At 37.7% G+C, this 22365-nt stretch overlaps 1 protein-coding gene across 3 annotated transcripts; it reads right to left on the reverse strand.

The window, feature by feature from the left end:
* Positions 1-330: 330 nt before the first annotated feature.
* On the reverse strand, positions 331-22218 carry LOC306882709 (uncharacterized protein). 3 transcript variants are annotated; one of them, XM_079437547.1, is made up of 5 exons: positions 2371-2485; positions 2257-2286; positions 1933-2094; positions 1722-1815; positions 331-763 (listed from the first exon to the last, which is right to left on the reverse strand). In XM_079437547.1, the coding sequence occupies exons 1-5, from the start codon at positions 2378-2380 to the stop codon at positions 655-657; spliced, it is 405 nt and encodes a 134-aa protein (XP_079293673.1). In that variant the 5' UTR covers positions 2381-2485; the 3' UTR covers positions 331-654. The 3 variants fall into 3 exon arrangements, with proteins under 3 accessions (XP_079293673.1, XP_079293674.1, XP_079293675.1); XM_079437548.1 differs by lacking the exons at positions 2257-2286; positions 2371-2485 and adding exons at positions 11552-11581; positions 22203-22218 and having other exon boundaries at positions 526-763; XM_079437549.1 differs by lacking the exon at positions 331-763 and adding an exon at positions 8715-8964 and having other exon boundaries at positions 1123-1815; positions 2371-2493.
* Between the last annotated feature and the right edge of the window lie 147 nt (positions 22219-22365).

Raw genomic sequence — 22365 nt, forward strand, 5'->3', positions numbered from 1 at the left:
TTCTGAAGCAATCCACAAGCCTTCTTTGCTGCATGCGTCCTATATGTAAGGACAACTGTAAGGATGTTTATAAAAATTCTTTTGAGTATTTATCATGTTTGCAATCAAGTAATGCATCCTTTCATACTGGAAATTGGCTGCAAAGGCCGGTACATGCTCAAGAGTGATTTCATTTGTAAATTATTTCATTAGCAAATAATTTGTCAATGGATTGTCCTAGTACTGGCATAATACCTGAGGTTAACCAACATTGATGTAGCCTATCTGAAAATAAAAAAAGCAATAATTGTAGTTGCCAAAGTGCCATTGATTAAAAAAACCATAGACAGTCAACAGGGTAAAACTGTGTTTTATTTGATAAACCGGAATAAAGTACAGATTTGAACCAGTTACATACTGAACAAACCTAGCTGTAAACATAATTTCCATAATCACTTCAGCTCAATTCTCAAATAAATTGTTTGACTATTTGTTTTGTTTTGAAATTGAGATTTTAAATTCTGATTAATTTAAGTAAATTGCATGTGTTCTGGGAAGTTGAGGACTAATGGTTTGAGAGTCGGACTCGTAACCCAACAGAGGTTGCGAGTTCGAGTCTTAGGTCTGGCAGGAATTGTAGGTGGTGGGAGTGAATGTCCAGCGTTCTCTCTACCTTCAATACCACAGCTGAGGTGCTCTTGAGCAAGGATCCGAGCCCCCAACTGCTCCCCAGGCGCTGCAGTATTGGCTGCCCACTGCTCTTGGTGTGTGTGTGTGTTCACTGCTGTGTGTGTGTGTGCACAAAAAAAACCATGTCACTTCACTTTCAAGTACAATTTTCTACTATTTGCGTAACTAAACGCACATAGCTTACCCATCCAAACTAGCGGGTTAGTTGTCAAAATCTGTCAGTATTGTGAATAAAGCCATGCTTATATAAAAATGTACATATTCTATTGTAGATACTTGAAAACATACTATTTTTTGTTCAAGTCGACATGAAATCAAAATGGACTTTAACTAAATATGACTCAGAAATTAGGTTAAAAAATATTGAAATGTTAGAGCCCCATTTAACATGACTTGTTGATTTGTAATTGTGAAGTTACATAGAAGAACCCTGTAATTTAGTGAGACAGATATACAGATAGACAAAGCTTTAATTTAAAACAAAAGACAAAATACTATACAAATTATTTCAAATGTTTGTTAGGTTTACTAAACAAAGTCTCTACATATATACTGTAACTGCAGGTCCACACAAATACATTTGCAAACACATACAAGGTGCTTGCAAAAGCCTTTGAAACCTTTGGAAAGCCAACCCTGTAGGAGACACGTGGTGGAGAACCCATTCGGAGAACCCATTCGGAGAACCTCTCTTATAGCTTATAAGTTTGCTGACCACATGAAAAATAGGGCCTATGGTTCCAGAATGTGCGGAAATCGGAGAAACCCTTTTCATTATTCAGCAAAACACCCCTAATGCCACTTAAAGTTACTCAATATAACAGTGAATTACATAAAATTGGTTTATGTTTGCTAAAGAAATGACAGCGAGAGCTAATATGTTTTTTATTCTTCTTGTATTGTCAGTGCTAACAGCACCCTTAACGCCTAGAGCTACTGATACAGCACAACATTCAAGGTGATGTTGATCACTGAGACAGACAATGAGACAATGAACACATATAGAGAGATAGATAGCCCTAGTTACTGATACAATAAAATGAACTAGTTACACAGTACAGTTGCTAGCCATGCTCGCAGCGGCACCCGCCACGGCTCCCAAAGTTCCCACGATGGCTTGGCCTGCCAAAGGGATTCCAGCAGCACCTGATGACATAAATTCAGTTGTTGGTTGAAGGGTTTGTAGTTGCCCTCCTGCATAAATAGCCTAACTGCTGTTAAACTGTTTAAAGCCCCTCCCCTCACCCCCGATATGTGACTCACCAACGGCTTGAAGAGTTGCAACCACGGATCCAGCTGCAATTCCTCCTCCATTAGCGACAGCAGCAGCTGACATCAAAGAGGAGGCAACAGAACCTGCAGCAATTCCTCCTGCCGTGAAACCTGCCGCCGTTAGAACAGCAGGAGCTGCAACGACTGTTAGGACTATTGGTGCAATCAGAGTATAAGCAGGTGAGTTCAGGCGGAAACACTGGCGCACATTACTGTATGCAGACCACTGAAATATGCAACTAAAACATTTATATCAATATTCTTGATTTAGACAAAATAAAATAGGATTGAAAATGTAGGATATTTAATTTTTACCTGCTCCTACACCAGCTCCAATAAGCGTAACTGGGGGGGGGGGGGGCAAGTAAACAGTTGTTGAGAAACAAACATTTAAAATTCTACAGTTCTGTTAGAATATAGGCTACTTACATGGATCCATCTTAAGTCGACTTTACCTCAGGATGCTCTTGCTTTGCACGTACTGAAGCTCTTTGTGAGAGCTTGCCTTAATAACTCAGTGGGCGAATACTTTTTGAGAAAGGAAACTGAAACCTACAAAAAAAGAAAGAAAGAAAATAGAGTGGAAAGTTACTGAGGGCAGACCGTTCAAGCCAAACAGTGGCGTAGCAAGCTTTTCAAAAGTGCGGGGGATGGATGTGGTTTGTTTGTTAACGATAAAAATGATGAATACAATGACAGAAGGGTACAAAAGGTATAACATACAAGATATAAAAAGCTTCCCATTTAAATGAGTGATACTAGAAAAGTATAAAAACACACATCACAAGAGGTGATGTCTCAGAGTTAAAGGCTTTGGAGCAGTAAAAGCACAATACACCCTCAACACCAGGACTCATATGGAGCCATGGAAATTTCTGGTACCACAGAGTTTGAAAACTCAGAGTATAGTTGGGCAAGGACTGTTTAGAAATTAATTTTGGATCTGGTTGATTGGGCGTACTGATCTGATGGCGAGTAACAGCCACGTTTGAGTTCTCTGCTCCTCTCTCCATTTCATCTTCATCCTTATTCTCTCTGACCTCTCCCTCACTCTGTAACCCCCCCACACACACCAAAAAAAACACGGCCACACAAAGCTTTTTCCCTGGTGGTATAAACAATGTAACAATTCAGTTTTTAAACATATACACTTTTCTTTCATATTTCTTCAACAGGTATGCAAACAATTACATAATTTCTCACTTTTTTCTCCTCAACAGGTACAATCAAACACAACAGGTAAGTATCCACAAAAGTATTCAGCTAATCAACAAACAATGCTCAAAATATCAAAATCAACTGCACTGGCAATAAACCCATATATACACTGCTTAACAATGACAATTTGTCCCTCCTCCTTGTCAATTCCCTGCCTTCTTCATCAGTTACTTTATTCATTGCATACCACATACATAACCGAATTTAGCTAGCTGCTGAACAATATTCTAATTAGCAATTAGTCTACAAAAAGGAAATATAATACAGAAAACACTCGACATGTCAACAAAACAAACAGAACATCTTCCCAAACACATATCAAGCTTTATTTCAAAACCTCGAAAGCATAAACACTCATTCAAAGTACCTGGAAAAGGGAGATGTAAATAACCATAAGCATAAGTTCCCGCCTCCTCAGCACCGATACATCTAACACACCAAGAGAGGCGGGACTTAAGGCAGAACAGCCAATCATCAGCCGGTGTGATGTTTGAGAGGAGGAGCGCAGACACAGAGCGGCCAGAGAAACGAGTAGCTCCAGAGTGCAGTCTGGACGATGGGGCGGGGCGACACATTAAGGAGGGGCGACACGTGTCGCTCCGCCCACCCCCAATTTCATTGGCTTATGATACAGCGGAGCTTATTGGTGTGTAGAAGTTTGTGCATTCGTTTTTATGAATGATCTACGCTGTTTGGCTGTACTACAGAAATATTAAGTGCTAAGAACAGCGATTTTAGTTAGAATCAATTAGCAAATGTGTTTTATTATTATTATTTTTTTTTACTTATGATGAATTAGTTAGAGTAAGTTCCTATCAAACGCTTGGTGGCGGCATCTCCGAGTATTCGGGCAGAACAGTTTAATATGAGCGGCTCACGAATTAAGTCTTCAGAACAAATTCTTAATTCGTGGCCATGATATAGTCCTAATGGCACGTTAAATTACCTCATATTATTGCACTTTTCACAGTACACGAAGCAGACATACTTAAACATTGAGCAGTTTTAGCTGGGTGATGCTGATAAAAATGATCCACTGTTTGAGATTGAGCTGTTTTGTATAATTAATATTTACATGTAGCCTATATTCTTTATTTTAGGATCGATGGATAAGCACAAACTTCATTCATTGTAGTTCAGGAAGACATAGGACAAACCCGCAAATGGTTTTAATTTAAAGAACAACACTGCGGTGACAAATAAGACAATAATACCAAATAGCCCATCAGCGTGAACTGGGGTATGATGTGTGGATAATGGGAATAAAAACCTTGCTGAAACACACACTCATTTATTTATTTATTTGCATATATGCCTAAATGTTTTTGTTTACTAAAAGAGCTGTTATTAAATCTGACCTACAGCAAATATTATTATTAATGTGCTTTAGTGCGTATTTAAACATTTTTATTTATACTTTTATATATAGACTATATGCACAAATTAAATTATTGGTTGTGTGGTTCAATCCTTTAAAAAGAACCAATCACTGTACTATATTAGGCCTACAGATGTTAGATTTTTAGTAGCTATATAGTCTTTAATAAATAAATAAAAATATTAATCACAGAGAAGGTCTTTTATTAAAAGTGCTCTCGCACCGTTTGCACAGATTCACAGCGCCGAGTTATTTGATATTTACGCAGGTCTATATGGCTACAATGATCGAGTGTTAATAACTGAATCTAAATTCATCCCGTACACAGATTAACATGCATACACAATGAGGGTGTGGATACAGAAATTATCGGATTTTTAATATTTGATGTCACGGACACTTATTTACTATAAGATAGGAAATTTTAAAAAACTGTAAGAGAATCGATATATGCTCAAATATTTTATTGAGATATAAACAAGGAAACATTGAGGTTCTCATGAAAATATTTATTTGCACTTTATAACCTACAAGTTTGTGACGCATTGAGCAACATAGGCTAATTCATCTATAAATAACAAAAAAAAAAAACGGTTGTGCTTTAAAACATACTTTAAAACATATTCACGTTATATAAGAAATTATATTCGTGTTTGCCCATGTCTAAAATACAGTAAATTATCACCATTTGCGTATAAAATCCCAATTTAGTGCTGATCCGTGGCCTTCCGATCCTCAAGGAAATATGAATGAAGCGCTACAACCTGAAGAACCCGGAGGTGCTCAAGTTTATTTTTAAATAATGAATTCATCTGACTAAAATTACTATGGTTACTAAACAGATAATAATTAAAGCCTATGATTCTAGAGTTAGAACATATTTCTGTAGTATGTCCAAATCAATTTTACAAAATTGTACACAAAGGAATGCGCATGCTCGGGTCTATACCAATAAGGCTTGCCGTGTTATAAACCAACGTGTCGCCCCGCCCCATCGTCCAGACTGCACTCTGGAGTACTTGAGAGAAACGGAGGAGGCTCCGAGGAGCGACTGCTGTAAGGCGTTTGTGCAAAGCTGCGGGTGTTGAACCCTCTCACCGGGAAAAGTGTGGGTGTTAAAACACCCACATCCCCCACGGGTGCGACGCAGTGTTAATTTTGGCAGGCATTTCTGATTTAGTCTTAGTCTTTATCTTGAGACGAAAATGCTTATATATATATAGTCTTAGTCACATTTTAGTCATTTGAGTCTTTCATAGTTTTAGTCGATGAAAAGTCATTGCATTTTTGTCAACTTTTAGCCATTACTTTTAGTCAAACTGCAGTTACCAACATTTATTTTGGTAGCTATTTTATATGTAGTATTCTAACAAAAATAGTCATCAATACTTCTCTCTTTAGACCAAATCAATTAAGTTTATGAGAAATTTGAATCAAGGATTGAATTTGGAAAAACTGGAATCAATTTTAATTTTTTGGTAGAAATATAAATTAAACTCATTTTTCAGATACAGTAGGCTAGGTTAACTTAACAAGTATACATTTATTTAACATCTTTTGTTGGTTAACATTTATGACAGATAATTAGGAATGCTGTCCATTTAAGATGGAAGGTATGTATGTAATAGCCTACTACTGACATACATTCAGTTTTCACCCACCTGTTTAAGCTCACTTAAACCATAACGGACTGTATTTCCGTGAGATGCTCTACATGAGAGACATTTAGACTGCTGTGTGTGTATTTGAGCACTGAGAACTGATCGCGCGCTGTATGAGAACTGAAGAAGTGGAGCGCGCGCGAGAGAGAGCACTTCTATCAGCGCGTTTCCGTCTAACGCATTCACTGACTTTAAGTTAATGGACAATGAATTGTGACTCCCGGGAAAAAACAGGACGACTGGTCACCCACTCCCTAACCCTTCAGGTGCTGAGGCCATTGTTTCAGATCACTAGTTCGCGTTTTGGTAGCCTATCCGTCCACCGCGGCTGCCATACTGAGATTAGATATGCAAACGCCCCTTATCCAATGACAGAGACTCCCATTTTGAAAGACAAGACAGTTAATTTAGCCTATAGGATGTATTTTGAATGTCTGGTAGTCCTCAAATAACATTTTAGTCCCGTCTCGTCTTGTTAACGAAGACGCGCATAAATTTCGTCATAGTTTTTATCGTCAGATATTAGTTTTAGCTCGTCAACCTCTCGTCTTAGTCACAGAAAAAAGGTTCCTCTACGAATATTTTTCGTCGTCGTCTTCGTCAACGAAATTAACACTGGTGCCACGCCCCTGAAGCCAAACACACACATTTGGATTCATCGTTTGTTTGCTTGCTGTGTAACCATAGCGATCGTTTTATGTAGTTAAATTACAAAGACAATAAAGCCACTGGACAACCAAACAAATCTGAAAGACGTTTTACCAAAGACTTGCTTACTAGAAATGTGCAGTGACATGATGGTCAGGTTGCAGGCGACAACATGGCAGGTTGTACAGTCGTGGCCAGAAGTTTTGACAATGACACAAATATTAATTTTCACAAAGTCTGCTGCTTCAGTGTTTTTTTATCTTTTTGTCAGATGTTACTATGGTATTCTCAAAACTTTTGGCCACGGTTGTAGCCCCTAAATGAGTAAATTACCACATAGGCCTACTGTATGCATTAAAGCATAAAGCCAGGGATTAGAACAAAGTGCATATTTTTTAATATGTTGCAAAAACCAACGTATGACAGGGGTGCAAACTACTTTAATCAAGTCAAGTCATCTTTACTTATGTAGCCGCTTCATAAAACAGCATCTGAACAGTATTAAATAGGAAAGTTACAGAATCAGTGATGTCAACTTCATTAAATATAAGACAAATCCAAATTCTGCTGTAAAGATTTTTCTTATTGAAAAGTTAAACAAGATAGAATGAAACAAAATATTTACAAAAAAATAATAATTGTTTAATTAAAAAGCACATTCAGTACATTCACGCCTGTTTAATTCAGGCCTGCCCCAAAACATTCCTACAAAGTTGCAAGCATAGCATTGTCCATAATGTCAGCATGCTGAAGCTTGGCATGATTTCCCTTCACTGGAAGTAAGGGACCTAGCCCAACCCTTCAAAAACAGCCAAATACCAATATCCCTCCTCCACTGATCTTTACAATTGGGACAATGCAGTCAGACAGGTAACATTCTCCTGGCAATTGCCAAAGCCTCAGCTGGAACTCTTCAGGTATGAATATCGAAGCTTCATGCGCTTCAGTGCCTCAGCTCTCAGTAACCTACGTGGTCTTCCGCTTCATCACTGAGTTGCTGCTGTTCTTAAAGGCTTCTACTTTACATTAATACCACTTTCAGTTGACTGTGGAATGTTTGGCAGGGATGAAGTTTCACAAACTGACTTACTGCAAGGGTGGCATCCGACCATAGTACCGTATTTAAACTCACTGAGCTCTTCAGAAGAAAATTGTTTTTTTGTCTTCAATAAATGTTTGCAAATGCTGACTACAAGGCAGGTGCTCGATTTGATACACCTTTGACAATGGAATCACCGATAATTAGGTGTGTCCCAACACTTTTGTCCATATGTTTCTTTCAGGCTATCCACTTGTCATTCAAAACCAGCCTGTCAGCATTCTGACAACTATATTTATCCAAAATGACTTCATTCAAGGTATAGGCCAACTTTTTTTTTTTTTTTTTTTATTATGCAAACAAACATGCTATTTACAGGTGACAAATCAGATACAGAGTAACCAGGGTCAACAAAACATACATGACAGCCAACATGGTTTGTGTGAGTATGAGTGTGTGTGTGTGTGTGTGTGTGTGTGTGTGTGTGTGTGTGACTGGGTGTTGGGTGTGGAAGTATAACTAAACAAAATAATAAAAAATTAAATAAATTAATCCAAAAAAAAAAAAAAAAAAGTACAACAGTAATGATAACAGTAATAATAATAATAATAGTAACATTAATAACAAAAATTAGAGGATAGTAATTAATTAAAAATAAATAAATAAATGTGGGGAAATTTGGAGGATTAGAAAGAGGACAATAGTAATAATAATAATAATATACAAGAATACTTTCAGATATACAGAGTTTGAAGTTTTAAGCCTATGTTCTTAATATATTTCATTCGGATTCGCATGAAACTGTCCCTGGCATCGATGTCAAACTCACTGGAAGATGCTGCTGAAGTCCATCTCTCTCCAGATCTCTACAAACTGCTCGTACCGAACTGACTCGGTCGCCTGTAAACGACCCAGGAGTTCACCACAGTCTGTTTCTACCGGTTCCCTGAAATGATCCATCCGGCCCCGTAATCACCACAAAGACTTCATTGATAATGTTTTAAAATTAGATAAAATAGCATTGTTTGTGTTCTCGTCTCGCTCACATGCTGCTGTTTAATAAGAGGATTAAAGTGTTCTACTGCCATCTAGTGTTTCGGATGTATGAAAAGTGCCAGTGTCCCAAACGCAGAGGTAGAAACAGGACTTGCAGTTCCACCTGTGGCACCAACTATTATCAGAGGATGTTTAAAGATTCGGGGCCTGTACCATGAAGCCGGTTTAGCTGGTTAGCTAAGTTTCAGTTTAGTTTGCACCAATCCTGGGTTTTAGGTACCATGAAAGTGGCTTGGTTCAAAGCTGTGTTCGTTGCCATAGTAACTTACACTCCACTGATAACCTGCTCTGGGGCAGGCTATGTTCTGAGCCTCAAACTGAAATTGGACCAATCAGATGTGAGCACATGTCTGACACAAAAAAAGCCACTTCCCCAGTTTGTCTTGCTCCAAATTAAAGGTCACTAGTACTAAAAAAATGTCTGGCTTTAATTATAATTACTTAAGAGTTATTTTCTATGATTTATATAATTATTAATCCATTACACACAAGCAATTTTAGTTTAACAGTTATTATAACTAATTTATTTTAAATCAATATTAATAAATACAGATCGTATGTAATATAAATAAGTTGTAGAATCAATAGATAATGCTTTAAAAATGACTACTTGACCTTAGAAAATATAGAACGGGACTCTCAAAGCCTTGACATCCGGGTATCCGGGAGATAAATCAGTAATTTCGAGTAAAATCACAGGCTTTGTTTATCCCGTGCGAATGCACCACACGAAATTCAGATGTGCGGGGTAAATTCAAAATCACACATGGTCCCCAGATAATACTAATCCCGTGCGAATAGGGCTAAAGAAAGTTGATGATCAGCATCATGGTACCAACAAAGCCAGATTGGAGTGGTTTGGTTTTGTCAACTCGAAACTAATCCTGTAACTCTGAATTTGTTCATCTACCATCATGGTACAGGCCATCGGTCGATATAATACAGTAAATTCTGTAGCCATATACAATTACTCTAAATGATTACTTCTCAGGAGACAACTCAAAGCCAAAAGTTAGCCTATAGTTATACATTTTCATAAGGGTTATTTTCACACGAATTTGCTAAAGATTGAAGTAATCATGCTAATAGCATGTACTAACGATTCTATTAATGATTGTCAAAGAGCAATTCGTAAAAAATATCATTTTACAAAGTGAGAGATAATCAAAAACAAGTCTGACATCTGTAGGTAAGCTAACACTAGCCTAATTCAAAAGTAGATAAATTAGCTTGGTGACACACTCAAGAAAATTGTCTTAATAACAGAAGCTGGAGGCTATTGTTTTCAAAACAAACGTCCAGGAAAACATGATGATTATGCAAAACTGCCTGCTGGATGGTAACCCAGCATATTTGCATCTTAGAGATGTCTATATGATGCGTGTGTTTACATTGTTATGATTTAAAATCATTGGTTTTTGCAGACGTGTGTGCTATCTGGGAAAAAAGAAACCCATTTCATTTTCACTCTTAAACATTGCCGTATTTTACAGCGTGCCTGCATCAGCATAGTGCCATTTCTGTGCTTTTGTTTGGAAGACACATCCTTCACTGGGTTAGTTGTCAAAATCTGTCAGTATTGTGAATAAAGCCATGCTTATATAAAAATGCGCATATTCTATTGTAGACACTTGAAAACATACTATTTTTTGTTCAAGTCGGCATGAAATCAAAATGGACTTTAACTAAATATGAGTCAGAAATTAGGTTAAAAAATATTGAAATGTTAGAGCCCCATTTAACATGACTTGTTGATTTGTAATTGTGAAGTTACATAGAAGAACCCTGTAATTTAGTGAGACAGATATACAGATAGACAAAGCTTTAATTTAAAACAAAAGACAAAATACTATACAAATTATTTCAAATGTTTGTTAGGTTTACTAAACAAAGTCTCTACATATATACTGTAACTGCAGATCCACACAAATACATTTGCAAACACATACAAGGTGCTTGCAAAAGCCTTTGAAACCTTTGGAAAGCCAACCCTGTAGGAGACACGTGGTGGAGAACCCATTCGGAGAACCTCTCTTATAGCTTATAAGTTTGCTGACCACATGAAAAATAGGGCCTATGGTTCCAGAATGTGCGGAAATCGGAGAAACCCTTTTCATTATTCAGCAAAACACCCCTAGGGCTAGAGATAGATATATAGCCCTAGTTACTGATACAATAAAATGAACTAGTTACACAGTATAGTTGCTAGCCATGCTCGCAGCGGCACCCACCACGGCTCCCAAAGTCCCCACGATAACTTGGCCTGCCAAAGGGATTCCAGCAGCACCTGATGACATAAATTCAGTTGTTAGTTGAAGGGTTTGTAGTTGCCCTCCTGCATAAATAGCCTAACTGCTGTTAAATTGTTTAAAGCCCCCCCCGATATGTGACTCACCTGCCGCCGTTAGAACAGCAGGAGCTGCAACGACTGTTAGGACTATTGGTGCAATCAGAGTATAAGCAGGTGAGTTCAGGCGGAAACACTGGCGCACATTACTGTATGCAGACCACTGAAATATGCAACTAAATCATTTATATCAATATTCTTGATTTAGACAAAATAAAGTAGGATTGAAAATACAATAAAAATGTAGGATATTTCATTTTTACCTGCTCCTACACCAGCTCCAATAAGCGTAACTAGGGGGGTAAAAACAAGTAAACAGTTGTTGAGAAACAAACATTTAAAATTCTACAGTTCTATTAGAATATAGGCTACTTACTTGGATCCATCTTAAGTCGACTTTACTAAAGTAAGCAACCTCAGGATGCTCTTGCTTTGCACGTACTGAAGCTCTTGAATGTGAGAGCTTGCCTTAATAACTCAGTGGGCGAATACTTCTTGAGAAAGGAAACTGAAACCTACAAAAAAAGAAAGAAAATAGAGTGGCAAGTTACTGAGGGCAGACCATTCAAGCCAAACACACACCTTCGGATTCATCGGTTGTTTGCTTGCTGTGTAACCATAGCGATCGTTTTATGTAGTTAAATTACAAAGACAATAAAGCCACTGGACAACTAAACAAATCTGAAAGACGTTTTACCAAAGACTTGCTTACTAGAAATGTGCAGTGACATGATGGTCAGGTTGCAGGCGACAACATGGCAGGTTGTACAGTCGTGGCCAGAAGTTTTGACAATGACACAAATATTAATTTTCACAAAGTCTGCTGCTTCAGTGTTTTTTTATCTTTTTGTCAGATGTTACTATGGTATTCTCAAAACTTTTGGCCACGGTTGTAGCCCCTAAATTAGTAAATTACCACATAGGCCTACTGTATGCATTAAAGCATAAAGCCAGGGATTAGAACAAAGTGCATATATCATGTTTTTAATATGTTGCAAAAACCAACGTTATGACAGGGGTGCAAACTACTTTAATCAAGTCAAGTCATCTTTACTTATGTAGCCGCTTTATAAAACAGACTGATTTAGAGCATCTGAACAGTATTAAATAGGAAAGTTACAGAATCAGTGATGTCAACTTCATTAAATATAAGACAAATCCAAATTCTGCTGTAAAGATTTTTCTTATTCAAAAGTTAAACAAGATAGCATGAAACAAAATATATTTCCAAAAAAAAAAAAAAATAATTGTTTAATTAAAAAGCACATTCAGTACATTCACGCCTGTTTAATTCAGGCCTGCCCCAAAACATTCCTACAAAGTTGCAAGCATAGCATTGTCCATAATGTCAGCATGCTGAAGCTTGGCATGATTTCCCTTCACTGGAAGTAAGGGACCTAGCCCAACCCTTCAAAAACAGCCAAATACCAATATCCCTCCTCCACTGATCTTTACAATTGGGACAATGCAGTCAGACAGGTAACATTCTCCTGGTAATTGCCAAAGCCTCAGCTGGAACTCTTCAGGTATGAATATCGAAGCTTCATGCGCTTCAGTGCCTCAGCTCTCAGTAACCTACGTGGTCTTCCGCTTCATCACTGAGTTGCTGCTGTTCTTAAAGGCTTCTACTTTACATTAATACCACTTTCAGTTGACTGTGGAATGTTTGGCAGGGATGAAGTTTCACAAACTGACTTACTGCAAGGGTGGCATCCGACCATAGTACCGTATTTAAACTCACTGAGCTCTTCAGAAGAAAATTGTTTTTTTGTCTTCAATAAATGTTTGCAAATGCTGACTACAAGGCAGGTGCTCGATTTGATACACCTTTGACAATGGAATCACCGATAATTAGGTGTGTCCCAACACTTTTGTCCATATGTTTCTTTCAGGCTATCCACTTGTCATCCAAAACCAGCCTGTCAGCATTCTGACAACTATATTTATCCAAAATGACTTCATTCAAGGTATAGGCCTACTTTTTTTTATTTGTTTTTTTATTATGCAAACAAACATGCTATTTACAGGTGACAAATCAGATACAGAGTAACCAGGGTCAACAAAACATACATGACAGCCAACATGGTTTGTGTGAGTATGAGTGTGTGTGTGTGTGACTGGGTGTTGGGTGTGGAAGTATAACTAAACAAAATAATAAAAAATTAAATAAATTAATCAAAAAAAAAAAGTACAACAGTAATGATAACAGTAATAATAATAATAATAATAGTAACATTAATAACAAAAATTAGAGGATAGTAATTAATTAAAAAATATATAAATAAATAAATAAATGTGGGGAAATTTGGAGGATTAGAAAGAGGACAATAGTAATAATAATAATAATAGTAGTAATCATAGTATTAATAACAAAATAATAATAATAATATTAATAATAGAGAGAAAATAATAATAATAATAATAATAAAGCTAAAAAGAGTAAGATATTGTAAGGCTGCCTCTGGGCCTTCCGTGGGCAAGGCATAGTTTAGGCCCAGGACGAGCCATCTAGGAGAGGAGCTGCAGGGCACAAGGACCAAAGTCTCACCCCCGGCTGCCACTCACATGCCGTGTTTACCTTACATATGGACTGTATATGTGTTGTTAAGTGTATGATGCATTAAAAAAGTGTGACGTGCAGTGTGGAGCCAGCCCAGTGCAAAGCCCAGGCCCCCATGCTCACGTCCCACTTACCCTGTGTGTGTCTGATATACATGTATGCATTTTTTGTTTTCTTCCCTTCCCCTCTTCTCCTTCCTCCTGTCTCCTCTTCCCTTGCTTGTTTTAAAATAGATGTATGTATACCGTCTAGTGATGCATTAAAAGAAACAAGGCATGTAGTGCTGGACCTGCCAGAGGCAAGAAAACCAGGCCAAAGCTGGTACAGGTTGGAGATGCAAGGCCCCCGGGCCCACAGCACACCCACCAACCACTAAACCCAACCACACAGGGCCACAGCCAACCGAGGCCCAGAGGCGTGAAAAGAGATAGAGAAAAGAAAAGAGAGAGAAGAAAATAATAAAAAAAAGAAATAAAAAAAAAAAAAGAAAAGAAAAAGTGCAGAGAGCAGAAAGCGACCGTAAGAAAGGATAGAGAAAGATACAAAAATAAATAATAATAATATTAATAATAGAAAAATATTTTAAGTTTTTGATTTAGTTTGATATTAGCCTTTGTTGCTACCTCTTCCTAACCCCCCTCCCCCAAAATCTTATGTAGATATTGATGAATGGTGTGTTGTTGAGGGTGGCTTCAGACAGAGAGGGTCAACGGATTCATGATTGATGGACGTTTATGAGAGATAACAATGAGGGGTTCAATTCTGTTGTATTATTTTGAGTGGAAGTTGATAAGTTTTCCATGGAGATGTAGTCCGTTATTAAGTTTTTCCAAGATGAAATATGTATGTTATTCCTTGATTTCCAGTTCATGAGGATAGTTTTCTTGGCGATAGTTAGAGCTACTAAGAGTAATTTACTATCTGTATCGTTTGAGTTGATTATGGATGTGTCACCTAATATACAGAGGGAAGGAGACAATGGGATGTGACATCCCATATGGTTGGATAGTGACTCAGTAACATTTTCCCAAAATTCTTTAACTGGGGTGCAATGCCACAAGGCGTGAAGATAGGTGTCTGGGGTGTTTTGTGTACAGTGTGAGCATGTTTCTGAAGTAAAACCCATTTTAAATAATTTTCGTCCAGTAAGGTGAAATCTATGAAGTACTTTATATTGTATAAGTTGAAGATTGGCATTTTTCGTCATGAAGTAAATGCTTTTGCAGATTTGTGTCCAGAAAGTGGCATCGGGGGCAATAGATAAATCTGATTCCCATTTAACATTTGGTATACCTAATGTATTGTCCGATTTTGATATAATTCTGCATATTTTGGAGAGTAGTTTTTTAGAAGAAGAAATATTTAATAGCGCTGCTATTGGGAGGGGGAGGTCTAGAGTAATTGTCCTAGTGTCAATTTTTGATTGAATTGATGATTTGATTTGTGAGTATTCCAAAAAACAATTGCTCCCAATGCCGTATCTCTGAACCAAGTGGGAGAATGGTGCCAGGTTATTATTATGAAAGATATGCTGAAGATTAGATTAGATTAGATTCAACTTTATTGTCATTGCACATGTAAGGTACAAGGCAACGAAATGCAGTTAGCATCTAACCAGAAGTGCAATAAGCAGAGGTACAGGATATACAGTGCCTACAATATGTTACATATGTACAGAAATATACAGATAAGGCAGTAGTACTATGGACATAATTTACAAGTTTTTAAATACTATCAGTATGATATACAGATGGGTGATATGAACATACTATACAGATGGGTTGTGCAGTAAATGTATGTACAGTAGTACTATGGACATAATTTACAAGTTTTTAAATACTATCAGTATGATATACAGATGGGTGATATGAACATACTATACAGATGGGTTGTGCAGTAAATGTATGTACACTATGAGCAAAAACTATGAAAATAATTACAAATGGATATGAATAAGCTATAAATTAAGATATATAAACACTAGTGCAATGAACATTGAAGGTGCATAGAAATAAAAATTTACAGTACATAGTAATCAGTGTAGATTGGTTGTTTTTTTGTTTCGTTTTTTTAATCGATTTAATGATGGGGAGGGGTGAAGAGTTTGTAGTGGTGTGTGAGGGGGGTATCATTGGGCAGAGTTTAGTAGGGAAACAGCTGTAGGGAAAAAGCTGTTCCTGAGTCTGCTTGTCCTTGATCGGAGGCTCCTGAAGCGCCTCCCAGAGGGCAGCAAGTTAAACAGTCTATGGTCAGGGTGAGAGGAGTCCTTAAGAATGCCGCGAGCTCGACGTAAACAGCGTTTTCTCTGGACGTCCTCAATGGCAGGGAGTGGTGTCCCTGTGATGCGTTGGGCGGTTTTCACCACCCTCTGTAGTGCCTTGCGGTCAGCAGCTGAGCAGTTCCCATACCAGACTGTGATGCAGTTGGTCAGGATGCTTTCAATTGCACACCGGTAGAAGTTCCGCTGGATGATTGGAGACAGGTGGTTCTTCTTCAGTGTCCTAAGGAAGAAGAGGCGTTGGTGAGCCTTCTTGACTAGGTTGGATGTGTTGGTGGTCCAGGTCAGGTCCTCCGAGATGTGGGTTCCCAGGAACTTGAAGCTGGAGACACGTTCAACAACCATCCCGTTAATGTGGATGGGGTCATGCGTTCCACTTTTCTTCTTCCTGAAGTCCACAATGAGTTCCTTTGTCTTGCTGGTGTTGAGGAGCAGGCTATTGTCAGCACACCATGCAGCCAGGTGCTGTACCTCCTCCCTGTAGGCAGTCTCATCGTTGTCTCTGATGAGGCCAATCACTGTGGTGTCGTCAGCAAACTTGATGATGGAGTTGGATCCATGCACAGGCCTGCAGTCATGGGTGTAGAGGGAGTAGAGAAATGGGCTCAGCACACAGCCCTGTGGTACGCCGGTGTTGAGTGTGATGGTGGTGGAGCAGGTGAGGCCTGACCTAACATGCTGAGGTCTGTTGGTCAGAAAGTTCATAATCCAGCTGCAAAGGGAGGTGTTAACACCCAAGTCTGAAGTTGTGTGATTCCCTTTTCTGCCCATGTGCGTAAATTGAGTGGCTTCTTGTTAGCTGTAAAATCTGGGTTATTCCAAATTGGGGTGTATTTAGATGGTGCAAGAGGAGAGTTTGTGATTTGATGGAATTTCCACCAGGCTGTCAGAGCTGCTGCTATTGTCGGCATTTTAAAACAGTGATGCTTTTTGATTATCTGATTGTAGAAGTGTAAATCTGAAGTATTAATGTCCTTACAAATTGTTTGTTCAACATCTAGCCATGTGCACTCTGGTGAGTTAGGTTGAATCCATTTGTGTATATTTTGGAGCTGATTGGCCAGAAAGTAGTGGTAAAAATGTGGTGCTTCCAGTCCTCCTTGTGTTCTCTGTTTCTGTAGGGTGGTCAATTTGATTCTTGGGGTCTTGTTTTTCCAGTAAAATTTGGTAATTATTGAATCTAGTGATTTAAACCAGGAAAGGGTGGGTTGTGTTGGTGTCATTGTAAATAAATAGTTTAATTTAGGGAGTATAGTCATTTTAATTGCTGATATTCTGCCCATAATAGATAGTGGTAGGTTCATCCAGCGTTGAAGATCCTCGTCTATTGTTTTAAGTAGTGGAGTGTAGTTGAGTCCAAACAGCTCTGACAGCCTGGGGAAAACATTAATACCTAGATATTTGATATGATCTGTGCACAGAGGAATTGGTGATGCATGGGATGTCACATCCAAACTAGTGGAATGTAATGAAAGTATAGCAGATTTACTCCAGTTGATTGAGTTTACAGAGATATTTGAAAAAGAGTCAATGAGTTTAATCGTTTCTTGTAATGATGATGGAGGATCTTGTAAATATAATAATATATCATCAGCGTAAAGACTTATTTTGTGGTGTATATTTAGTGTTTGAATACCTTTTATGTTGCTGTTTTGACGGATGGCTGCTGCTAATGGTTCAATGAAAATGGTAAAAAGTGAGGGGGAGAGTGGGCATCCTTGTCTAGTCCCGCGGTGCAGTGTGAAGCTACGTGATGTTAGTCCATTGGTGATGACGGTGGCTAAAGGTGATGTATATAGAATTTTAATCCAATTAATGAACGACTCCCCAAAACCAAACCTCTCTAATGTGGAAAACAGGAATTTCCAGTTTACTCTATCGAAAGCTTTTTCTGCATCAAGAGTGACTATGATGGTTTTGGCTTTGTGAATTGATGAATATTACATTAAGTTAAAAAGTCTGCGTGTGTTGTTAGATGCAAGTCTACCTTTAATGAAACCAGTTTGGTCTGGATGTATTATAGATGGTGTGACTTTTTCTAATCTATAGGCTAGTGCTTTGGCGATGATTTTAATGTCTACATTGATTAGGGAAATTGGACGATAGCTTGACGGTAGTGTTGGGTCTTTATTGGGTTTAAGAAGAAGCAATATTGTAGCTGTGTTCATATTATCTGGGAGTTTTGATTTTTGTTTTGATTCATTTGTCATTCGGATAAAGAGTGGTGATAAGATGGACCAAAAGTGTTTGTAGAACTCAGCAGGGTATCCATCAGGACCTGGTGCTTTATTATTCGGCATAAGTTTAAGGGCATTAAAAAAATTCATGTTCTGTTAACGGGGATTCAAGAGTATTTATTTGATGTTTACTAAGTTGAGGTAGGTTGATATTGTTGAGAAATGAATTTATTGTCTTTCTGAGTCGGGTGTTTTTCTGAAGAGTATAATTTACTGTAAAAATTGTGAAAAATTTGATTTATTTCTTCTGGTGAATTGGTGGACTTCCCTGCTGTGTCTGTAATAACTGCTATTGTTGTTTTTTCCTTATTTTGTTTGATTTGATTTGCCAAATATTTACCAGATTTGTTACTGTGATGGACGTTTTCTTGTCTTAGCCTTTGTATTAAGAATTGGGTATGTTTATTGATTAATTCGTTTAACTGAAATTAGTATTTTCTTAATGTGTCCTGTGCTTTTTCTGTTGAATTATTTATATTGGAGTCTTCTAGTTCTTTGATTTTTTGTTCCAATTCTGCTTGTTGTTCCTTCTCTTTCTTTTTTTTGTGAACGGAGAATGAAATGATTTTTCCTCTTAGTACTGCTTTTCCTGCTTCCCACAGAAGAGGAGGAGATAATTCTGGGGAGTCATTCATCTCTAGAAAGCATGCCCACTCTCTTCTAAAATAACTGTCGAAGTCATGGTCTCTCAGAAGGGATATGTTAAATCGCCATCTAGTAATGGGTTTATGTGGACTATTTATGTTCCATTTTAATGTTACTGGGGCATGATCACTAATAACTATTGGATGGATCTTTGATTCAGAAATATTTGATATGATAGAGTTACTGGTGAGAAAGAAGTCAATGCGGGAATACGATCAGTGGACTGGTGAGAAAAAATAATATTCTTTAACGTTAGGATGCTGTGTACGCCAACTATCGCCAAGACCAAAATCACTCATGAACTGTTTTATGGTTTCTGCAGATTTCCAGATACGTGTATTGTCTGAACTGTTAAATCTATCTATTGTAGGGTCTAGAACTGTGTTGAAATCCCCTGCTATTATGACTGGGCAGCTAGAAAAGTTTGAAATGGTGGAAACAAATGTCTGAAAGAAAGATGGGTCATCTATGTTTGGGCCGTATAAATTGCCAATTGTAACTGGGCTATTATTAATTGAGATGTTTATGATAATGAAACGTCCCTCGGGGTCTATAATGGTAGTGTTATGAACAAATGAGGTATAGGCCTACTTGATGTTATAAGAAATCAAAGACTGACCTTGACACTGCCAACATTATTCTGTACAGTTTGTTTTAGACAGTACAAGACACAGTCATAATACAATTCATTTCAATCATTTAAGTGTTAAACAGCTTAATTAAAACAGCTTAATGTTACAGATTTTTCCCCAAGGACAAAGTTCATGTACAATGTTAGCCAAGACAATTTTGTTATTACATTTACCTATTTAGCAGATGCTTTTATACAGACATCACAAGCAATATTTCATAAGAGCAAACAATGTGTGTGGTGTGTTAAGTTAAACATTAAGTTTAAAGTAGAAAGCTAGATTAGTACAGAATCTACAGCAGAAGAGAAAGATTATTATTATTATATTAAAAACAGTTTAATAGTGCCCATGTTTAGATAAATGCTATGTTTAACTTTATGAATCCTTATTTTCTGAAGGGCCTTTTGGGGCATTTATGCAGTGCAGATGCCAATTAACCTGGCAACTGAGCTCACGGCGGTTCCCACAGATACCCATGATACCTCCGCTTGCGACAGCACCTATTTTTTGAAAACAAAAATGAGTTTGAACCGGTTTTGATCACACAGGTTTCCAGAGCTAATTAAAAACTTCATATGAAACAGACACTGCTGCTATAAAGCATTTTACTTAGTTGGATAGACCGATGTTAAAATTAAAACCAAAGCTTTGGGCAGTGTTAAACAGCACTTATACAATTAAGAGAATTAAACCTTCATTTTGACTGAAAAAATAAAACTAAAAACAATTCAGTGCTCAAAAGAGAATAATGGATTCACCTGTGGCTCCTGCGCTGCATATCAAGGATCCACCCACAGTGCCGCCTATGGCACCTACAGCCATAGATGCAGCAGGTATTCCAGCCACACCTGATAAAACAAATTAAATTATTTAAAAACCAGTCATTCAAAATGAGATTTCCACCGGAGCTATAAAAGAATTCATACATGAATGCAAGGCCTTCACTTGAATTCCCAGATCCTGAATAATTCAGTATAGTGGATTTTTGTGAAGTAGGTTACCTGATGTCTTTAATGTGCACAATTCATTACAAATGTATGCAACATTATGTATAGCCTAAATAAAAAAGTCTAACTGCAATGTTTGTATTTTGTTACACATATTTTATCTCTTTAAATATAATGGGGGGAAAATATAATGTGTTATTTCAATATAGGCCTACCAATAAACGTATAAATAAATGTCTCTTCAGATAAAGTGGGCCATCTCTGATTTATCAAAAAACGTTATCCTGTATTTAAATGATAAATTATTAACCCACGTTGTTTATTAACACGTTAAACAAACATATTTAGCAAAATATTTAACAAACCCCAAAACATGTAGACTATTAATTTAGAAGTTCACTCAGTTCATGTGTAAAATTCAAAACTGATAATATTTGCTTACTTTTAGTGAGCAACTTTATAAGTTAGAAATAAAAAAAGGGCTTACTACCTTTTTATAATTAGGTGTGGCCACAGTCACCAGTGTCATTCCATCTGCCAAAACTATCTTAGCATTTAAAGAAATAGTGTCCCTTTAATTAAAGCTGCAGTCCTTAACTGTTTTTGGTTAAAAATGATCCGAAATCAATATTTGAGCAAGTACAGCCAGTGTTCAAAACTATCACCTTACTTTAGCCCGATTCACAACGGTTAGTTTATAAGGGGGGAAGTGGAAAGGGAAATAATGTTTTCTAATTTGAGTGGTTTAGGTAGGTTTTCGTGGGAAATTTGAGCATGCCACTGCGTCATTACACTACGTCTGTAAACATAAAGAAATAGTCCTGGCTAATAGGCTTTCGCATGTGAGGATCCTGTCCTTTAACCCAGTGTGAACAACCCACTATACAGTCTAGCTCAGGGTTCCTCAAATCCTGCCCTGGAGGGCCAATCTGCTGCAGAGTTTAGCTCCAACCCTGATCAAACTCACCTACCTGTGATTTTCTACTGATCCTGAAGACACTGATTGGCACACTCAGGTGTGTTTGATTACGGTTAGAGCTAAACTGTACAGATTTGAGGATCCCTGGTCTAGCTTAAACAGCCCGCTTTATCGCTATTCATTTTAAATTGCACAGAGTGAAGAAGAAATTCACAGAATTCAATAGCAGAGGTTTCTAAATATTGGCGCATCAGCGGCTTGAAGAACTCCCACCACGGATCCAGCTGCAATCCCTCCTCCATTAGCGACACCAGCAGCTGACATCAAAGAGGAGGCAACAGAACCTGCAGCAATTCCTCCTGCCGTGAAACCTGCCGCCGTTAGAACAGCAGGAGCTGCAACGACTGCTGTGGCTACTAGTGCAATCAGAGTATAAGCAGGTGAGTTCAGGCGGAAACACTGGCGCACATTACTGTATGCAGACCACTGAAATATGCAACTAAATCATTTATATCAATATTCTTGATTTAGACAAAATAAAGTAGGATTGAAAATACAATAAAAATGTAGGATATTTCATTTTTACCTGCTCCTACAGCTCCAATAAGCGTACCTAGGGGGGTAAAAACAAGTAAACAGTTGTTGAGAAACAAACATTTAAAATTCTACAGTTCTGTTAGAATATAGGCTACTTACATGGATCCATCTTAAGTCGACTTTACTAAAGTAAGCAACCTCAGGATGCTCTTGCTTTGCACGTACTGAAGCTCTTGAATGTGAGAGCTTGCCTTAATAACTCAGTGGGCGAATACTTTTTGAGAAAGGAAACTGAAACCTACAAAGAAAGAAAGAAAATAGA

This window comes from Barbus barbus (assembly GCF_936440315.1).
Source record: "Barbus barbus genome assembly, chromosome: 16".
Lineage (NCBI taxonomy): Eukaryota > Metazoa > Chordata > Actinopteri > Cypriniformes > Cyprinidae > Barbus > Barbus barbus.